We start from the raw sequence: 8,237 nt of genomic DNA, 5'->3' as shown, positions 1-8,237 counted from the left end.
GGCGGGGAGGGGGTGGGGGGCTGGATTGCTTCCCTTTGTGTACACGATTGAAAGTCAAGGTTCCAAAAGGGGCAGTCGGTCAGTCATCGGTCATATTGACCTCACCTTCATAGTCCATCTCTCACGTGGAAACAGAACTTTGCTCCGAGTAGAACTGTGGACACTCGCACTGCCGCCTCCTCCCCTCCCCGTTTGGCATGCTTGTGACCCAGTGGACGTCTCCCCAAGACCTCTGACAGCGGCTAGTCTAGGTTGAGTCTCTCATCTTTTCGGTGTGTAGATCCAGTGTGACCAACTTTCATAACCAATTGTTCATAGCAAATAATCAACACCGTACGGATTTTCCAAGTGTTAACTTTAAAACCAGGATGTAGAGCACCAAAAGACCAGGACCACGGGGGTGCAGGGGGGAGCACTCCCCTCCACCTTGATTAAGGCCCAGCCTGGCACTGTATGCAATTTAGTACTTCCGAGTAAAAACCTGCATGCCCAATGTTATGCAAAGCGATTCGAGCATGAAATAAATTTTGTATCATGGTTTCTGTACAGTCTAAAGCAGATTTGTTTTCCTGAAGCAATCGGAGGTTCGCAGAGACACACTTCTGCATCTCGAATAAATATAGTATTTTCCCAACAGAAACAGAGGACAGTAGCTTGGCTTTGGTCTGATTCTAAAATTAGTGGGGGGGAGGGGGGGAGAGAAGGATGGTATTTTTGAAAAACACATGCTTGAGTTGAAAAAAAAATGCAACATCTCAAGCTTTCACTGCAGCTCACAACATTTCCTGGAAAGAGAGCAATGATGCTTTAGCTCAACCACCACCCCCTCCCTGGGCCCTGGCCCCTAATAATAAAAAGCTGACTTTGGAGATGAAGCACGCATTTGGGTTTTTATTGCCTTCAGGCAGTGTCGCGATTCGTTCTGGGCCGCTGGTCCACTGTGGCTGGTCTGGGGTAAGCCTGGGGCCTGACTACTCTGGCCTCAAAGATGCACGTTAAGGTGCTTGCTGGGGGAAAGCTAAACCCTAAGGAAGAAGTTGCCATCTGCAGGTTCGTTGAGCAGGGTGACCTCTCAGGCTGCAGATGCTGGTGGGTCAGGGGAGGGAGGCAGCTCTCAGAAGGCTCGGGGCTAAGGGCAACTTGACATAAGACCATTGCATCCTCTGGAGGCCCACCTGACATGGAAAGTTTTCTGTCATGCTATCTTGATGGGTCCTTGATCTGACTGTGTCAGAGCTCCCAGCACCCTCTGCAGGCGACAGTTGCCTCCCTTGTAAGGATGGGCTTAAATCCAATGGAACCAGAGGCAGGGGTCTGACTGTGCGGCCAGGGTGCCCTGGCTGGGCCTATGCGGTGGACCACTGCACTGACTAAGCTCAGCCTGTGGGCATCTTGGAAGGGGTAGTCCCTCTCCAAGGATCTTGATTTGCTTGAGTCGTTCACTAGATTTTTTTTGTCAGGGATGGGGGGTAAACAACTAGGGTTCCATCTTTTCCTACCCACGAGAGACTCCAGGAACATTCAGGTGGAGAGTCCAGAACTGTCATGGCAGGCAACCTCTGAGCTTTTTACAGATGAGTAAACAAGGTCCAGAGATCTGATCTCCTTTCAGCATCTGCCTCAACTTCCTGGTGCCTTGTGCCATCCAGGGACCCAGGTGGCACTAGTGAGCAGTGAGCATGGCAAGGCCTCAGCCCTGGGGTTTGGTGGCTGAAGGGCTGGACTGACCATTGAAAAGGACCAGGATGTTCAAGCCAAGCAGTTGTCACTGCCACAGGGAGAGTGACATCTGCTCTACTTGGGACCCAGTAGCAAGGAAGCTCCTCCTGGGGACTCAGAGTGAGACTCAACTCAAAACCATTTGGAATATGGGTTTTCAGGGACATAGTACCTAGTGGGATTTAACATTCACTAAGCACCTACTATGTCCAAAGCATCTTACTAATGTTGTCTAATGATAGCTCACAATAATTCAATAACCCCACTTTGGGTGCAGAGAATTAAAGTAACTGACCCAAAGCCACACAGCTGATGAATGAGGAAGGTAAGATTTGAACCCAGGTGGAACAATTCCAGAGCTCAGGCTAAGCTAGCTCAAGTTAACTGAGCTCCTTCTGGGGAGGACCTTTAGAGAGGCACCTGGTAGGAACATTAGAGTTGCTGGTTGCCAGGACCTCAGGACCTGGCCTCCTGCTCTCCTTCACAAAGTACCATAGAGGTGACAGAGGGGCCACTTCCTATCTTGCTCCCAGCCTCACACATGACACCTGCCCAGTCTCACTCTTTGGTTTAAATACCCTGCTGCACTAAGAATGAAGTTTAAGCTCCCTCAACTGGCTTGCAAGGCCTGCCAGCCTCTCGTCTCTCCACAGAGGGACCCACCTCCCTCTGTGCCCTGCAGTCACTCCTCAAGTTTGAACTCCTGACGTTGTGCACACATGCCTTAGGACCTGGGACCCTGTCTAAAATGCCCACCATTTCCCCCACTGACTTGCTATTATAACTCCCAACTTCGATTCATCACTGAACCACATCTCCAGAAGTGGCAGATGGCTGGGCCATGGTGGAAGGGCTGTATGGTGAGCCCTAGGCCTGCACTCGGAACGCACCAGGGCCACAGGTGGTGAAGGAGTGAAGGGGAGATGGGGTGCTTGTGCTAAGGAGGGCAGAGGAGTGAGGCAGGCAGAGACGGGAGCAGCTACCAACATCCAGGACGTGCTCGACTTTCGGGAATCACTCCAGGGACCAGGCCAGAGACTGTGAGCATACCATGAGGGCTCGCTCTCCTCTTCTTTTCCCTTTCTTCCTCAAATGGGAGAAATAAATCAATTTACTTAGTTGATCAGACAAAAGTAATTATTTTAATGAGGTTACTTTCTCATGCTACTTGCTATAGCTCATTACTAGTCAGTTGGATGGTACTGACATTCATTGACTATCGGATGGTTTGATGTCTATAGCACAGTTCTCAATCACTTGTAAAAGGAGTAAAAGCAGAGGGTGGCTAAGGAGGAGGAGATCCTAGAGCCCATTGGTTTAACCTCCCCATCTCATGGGGGCTAATGATGTATTGACAATGTCGTTCATTTCTATTTACTGGGTGCTTCCTCTGTACCAGGGCCCATCCTTGGTGAAGGGTTCCAAAATTGATCATGACCTGGACTTTTGCTCTCTAAGAGCTCCTGGTCTATTAGAAACAAAGGTATTGGACATTTACAAATCCAAGAATGACCTACAGCAATAAAGGGACCCAGCAAAGGTGAGGAGACTGTTTCGATACCTTCTCACTCACCATCTGAAAGCTTTCAGACACTCATCAGATTGAAGAAAGCCCGTCACCATGACACTGTCAGAGGGTGAAATGGAGGAGCTTAAAATGATGGGATGCTCTTTGACATCTTCTGGTGCCAAAAGTCACTCATTCTTCCCCAGGAGGACTATCTATGCCCTGCCGAAAAGGGTCTGACCCAGTTCTGAGAGTTGAGGTTCTAGATCAAAGGACTTTTTATTGCTGCTTTGCCACCTGCTTCTATGCCCCATCTTCCTGGTGCCCACAGAAGCCTCAGGAGAGGTATTAGTCCCCAACAATAGAGGACTTACGATTGGGTTTCTTCCAGTGGGTGTGGAAGGCAGCAGGAGGAAGTGCTCCACTGCAGCCAGGTGACAGAGTGCATTGGTTCCTCGAGACTGGAAAGTCTGTCTAGGGGTGTGACCTGAGTACTGTTCCTTGCAGGACCACCCAGCCTGTAAGACAAAGGGTGGGGCGTCATTCATGGAGCATCATAGGCATGACAGAGGAGGTGGGCTTGCTCTGATATGGGTCATCTCTGGGTCATGATTGCTCCATCTCTGGGGGTTTGACCACCTTGGCAAGATTGGTTTGGGGTACATGGGGATCTCCTCACTCCGAAAGTGCCTGGAGGTTACACTGATCTCTAGTGGTTTGAGGATGCTGTGGGGATGCTGTGAGAGCTTTGACAGCCAGGGCAGCCATGTTTCCAGGGTGCAGTATTGGGAGCAAGAGTCCATGCACTGGTGTTCAAGGTCAGTCAATGGCTGTGGGTAGTCAGTCTCTAGGCCCAGGCCTAGGGATCTTAGCACTGTCCTCATCCCCACCCTCCTGGGCTGAACCCACTTCTGGTCTTAGGGCTACTCTATCCCACCTTTGTTTGACTCAGGACTCTGGCTCAGTCACTTCCCAATCAGGATCCTCACCCTGTAGTGAAGGTATGACTTTGAGAGAGTCCCTCCCCCTCTTTAGGCCTCCGTTTTCCCACATGAACAAGGAAAGTGCTCGGTACTATCTGTGGTTTTTAGCTGGGCGTGAATGTGTAGACTTGTAATCCCAGCTACTCAAAAAGCTAAGGCAGGAGGATTGAGAGTTCCAGACCATCACAGCGAGACCCTATTTCTAAAAAGATCACTAGTTTTTTAGACTTTCTCAAGGACTTCCTTGTCAAATAAAATCTTACATGAGTCCCAAAGTATCATACATAGATAAATCCAGAGCTGCCTGGAATAAGGTGGAGGTAGGGAACCAGAGGAAGCCTTCTGTCTACGTGGTCCCCTTTCCCCATTGTCTATGAGGTGGCCACTGAGTTCTCAGGAGACTCCCAGGGCTCTGAAAAATGCACTTTTTTTTTTTTTCTAAAAGAGGGTTTTTTTGTTTATTTGTTTGTTTGTTTTTGCTATAGGGCATGTGTGCTTGCCGGAGAGACAGAACACAAGAAACCACCCCCCTAAGAGGGGATGGCCACACCACAATCCCTTCTCCTCCATTCTCCTCTCAGGATTTTGAGCACACATGCACATGCACCCGACGTGAGTTTGAAGCTGCTGGGTTGGGACTCGAAACATGGTCGACTATGTGGGAGTCTAGGGATGTGACCATTACGCCATCTGCTGGTCCCTGAAGAATGTACTTTGAAAGCTACTAGGCTAGATGGTCACTAAAGGTCCTCCAGTATTGCTATCCTGGGATTCTGTAACTTTTCAAAGCCACTGGAGCCCAGTCATCACAGACCCAAACTCTCCTGAATCATGAAAGGGGGGTAGTGCGGCCTGGACCACAGACCAGGGCTGCCTAGCTGGTGACACTGCCATTCAGTCCTCTGGGGACAGTCCATCCTCTGAATTCTTCTGACCAAGGACTTATTGCCAGTCATAGCAGAGAGAGGTGCTATGTACCCCCAAAGCCATATCTGCATCTGGGGAACCAGGGGCCGGGAATCTCACCTAGTTCCCCTCCTCCTGCAGAGGCCAAGGCCTGCAGGCAGGCAGAGGCTGGGGTCCTTGATCCCCCTATCCCTACAAACTCCCCTTCCCATGCAGTGGCCTGCCCCTCATCTGGACTATACAGCTTGGCAATTATAGTCACAGACTAGCTCCAGAGTCTTGCCTGGCTCAGGTGACGACAGAACTCATTCGAGAGTTCCATTGGCGCTAGATTCCTGTGTCTGTCCCAAGGTCTCCTCTGCTGGGTCTTCCCAGAAGTCTTGCCTTTTTCTCCACTTACTCATTGCCACTCCCACCCCCATTCCAGAGCTTTTTCCACTGGGCCGGTTACTGAGACAAGACCTGTTTTCTGAGTAAGTATCCAGGCAGGGCACCTCGACATCCTGCAAACAGCAAATTGCAAGCTTTGGGCCCTGAGGTTAAAACTCCAAAAGAGGTTTTGTGGCTTCTCCAAGCATGGCCCAGGAACCCTCTGGCTGAATCAAAGGTGCTGGACGCCAGAGCAATCATAGCAGTGACTGGTTCTCCATTTCTATGGGCAGGGACGGGCTGGGGCCTTCCGCCATGTCTCGGCGTCCATGTCCTTTGAAGGGCCTACCCCTTCATTCTCATCTGCCAAGTAGAAAGGATGCCTGTGCCCCTGGGCCTCAGACCCTGGGTGAGCAGCTGCCCGTCCTTTGGGTCTGTGGCCAGTCCAACCACGGGTGCCTCCCAGCCCTCCTCAGGCCAGCCCCGCATTAGACAAACCGATTTTCTACGGGAAACTTTGGTGGGAAAAGCCGCTTTATTAAAGGTCCCCCTCCGCAGAGCCCTGTTTCTGGATCTGCTAGGTTGGTTCTGGGCTGAAGTTTCTGATTATCTTTCCTTCCAGTTTCTGTCTCGGTCCATGGCTTTCTGAGATTCAGTGTCCTTGGTGGTATCTGCAGAAGGGGAGGTGACCGTGGGGTCCTGGTCCAGTGCTAGGGGTGCTGGCAGCTGGCAGAGGGCTAGGGAATGGCCAGCCCCACAGCCCACAAGGAGCCCTGATGACGACCGCAGGACCTGCACAGGCTTCGGGGTCCAGACGTCGGCTTCGGTACCGTCTCCACACATGCCGTGCTCGTTCCAGCCCCAAGAGTAGCAGGCCCCACCTGTGGGAGAAGGAAGCTGCTGAGGAAGAGGTGTTGGATAACAGGGTTCAAACACTCATTCCGCAGGTGCTGACACCATCACACGCTGCAGTCACACCTGAAGAAACCAAAGCCCAGCCACCCTGTGTGTGGCGTGCCCCCCTGCTCTCCTCCACCCCCGAGTTTGCTCTGGTTCTGGTGTTTTCCACCCCTACCAACCCACAGCTGTTCATGCCCCAAACTAGCTTTCGTCCTCGGCCCCTCCCTCACGGTGACTTCCTACATATAATCCATCACCCAGACCTGCTAAATCTGTCTCCAAAAATACCTCATCTCTTCCATGTCTCTCCAGCTCCACTGCCACCATGCTGATCCAGACGGCCACTTTCTCTTATCTGGGCAGTGCCAACCACCAGTAACTAACTGGGCTGCTCAGCACCCGCTCTGCTCTTCAAAGAGCATCAAGGAGATCTCTGACAACCACAAGTCTAATCCCATGTCACTCTGCTACTAAAACCTTCTAGTGACTTCCTTGGTTCTCAAGGCCCTGAGTGATCTGGCTCCTGACTATCTTGCTGGCCTCACTTTGCACAACTCTCTCTCCCCCTCCTTGGGTCCAGAACTCTGGCTCCCCTTCAGTTCCTCAACTATGCCCTGCGGGCCTTCTTTCCGAAGTCCTCCCCTTCCTGGAGCCCCAGACCTCGGCGTCCTTAAGATTCCACTTTAAATGCTGCTCAGAGGCTGGATTCCCCAACAGCCCGACCCAAATTAAACGTCAGCATTGCCGGTCTACTTTCCCTTCATGAGGGCTTGCGCTTGGTAGTGCGGCATGATTTACGTGGTGGTACATTTCCTGTCCCCTCCTCATTAGATTACCTGCTGAGTGGCGAGGGGAGGTGTGTGTGCGTTTGGTTCAGTGCTATTTCTCTAGCACAAACCTGGCACACAGCTGGTGTCAGAGAGATGAGGTGTTGGAGAGATAAAACAAACAAGCTAGGAGTCACATACAGGGTCTTTAAAAGCTGATGGAAAATGTTTATTACGAAAAAGCCATGCATGGATTTAACAACTTTTTGTATCAATATAGATTCATATTTTAATTCCATTTCTCCAAGAATTCTGGAGTTCCCTCATACCACTAGAGAGAGGCCAGGCTGGTATTCAAGCCTGGGTCATTGAGACAGCTCATGTGTCCACCCTGTCCTAACTCCTCCTAGGTTCTGCAGCCTCTTCTAGGGTCTAAACGCATTCACCTATCTCTGTGGTTGTTTTTATTTATTTATTTATTTTTTGTGGATTCTTAATGGAAAGAAGAAAGAAAGGAGGGAGAGAGGGAGGAAGGAAGGGAGGGAGGGAGGGAGGAAGGAAGGAAGGAAGGAAGGAAGGAAGGAAGGGAGGAAGGAAGGGAGAAAACTTGTCTGAGTTAATAGTTATTGATCTAGTTATTTTAATTTTAACCAGGCACATATAGTACCCCATTACGTATAAATCATTTCACTTATCCATGTCCCTTCTGATGAATAGTTCTTTAATAATGATCATTTCTGCTGGCTATTTTTCTTTTTCTCTAAGTTTTTTTTTGTTTTTGTTTTGATTTTGTTTTTTAAGTTTATTCATTTCTTCCATGAGAGAGATAACAGGAAAGAGAGATACAGAGAATCAGATATTCCCAAGGTCTTCACGCCTCAATCCTCCCCCAGTCTCGCTCCACTGACCTAGGTCACGGCCATGTAAGTGTGTTTACTTGCCATGCTTACAGAGGTCCTGGGAAGTGAACCCAGGACCTTTCCTATGTGGGTCCAGCTGCATTATTGCTGCACCACTGCCTGGCTCTGTTGTTAGTTTTTTTTTTTTGTTTTTTTTTTTGTTGTTGTTGTTTTTGTTTTTTTTTTG

At 50.1% G+C, this 8,237-nt stretch overlaps 1 protein-coding gene across 1 annotated transcript in view; it reads right to left on the bottom strand.

Moving 5' to 3' along the window:
* Nucleotides 1-6,000: 6,000 nt before the first annotated feature.
* The window catches only part of SERGEF (secretion regulating guanine nucleotide exchange factor), a gene marked incomplete at its 5' end in the record, with an annotated part of 265,393 nt that continues 263,156 nt past the window's right edge, over nucleotides 6,001-8,237 (bottom strand). The window contains 1 exon segment of the mRNA XM_027768544.1: nucleotides 6,001-6,365. Coding sequence (XP_027624345.1) covers nucleotides 6,091-6,365 — 275 coding nt within the window.

This window comes from Tupaia chinensis, unplaced genomic scaffold (assembly GCF_000334495.1).
Source record: "Tupaia chinensis unplaced genomic scaffold, TupChi_1.0 Scaffold000077_1, whole genome shotgun sequence".
NCBI classification, from domain to species: Eukaryota; Metazoa; Chordata; class Mammalia; order Scandentia; family Tupaiidae; genus Tupaia; species Tupaia belangeri.
Note: the sequence above shows the minus strand (reverse complement) of the source record. Positions and strands in the feature narration are given on the sequence as shown.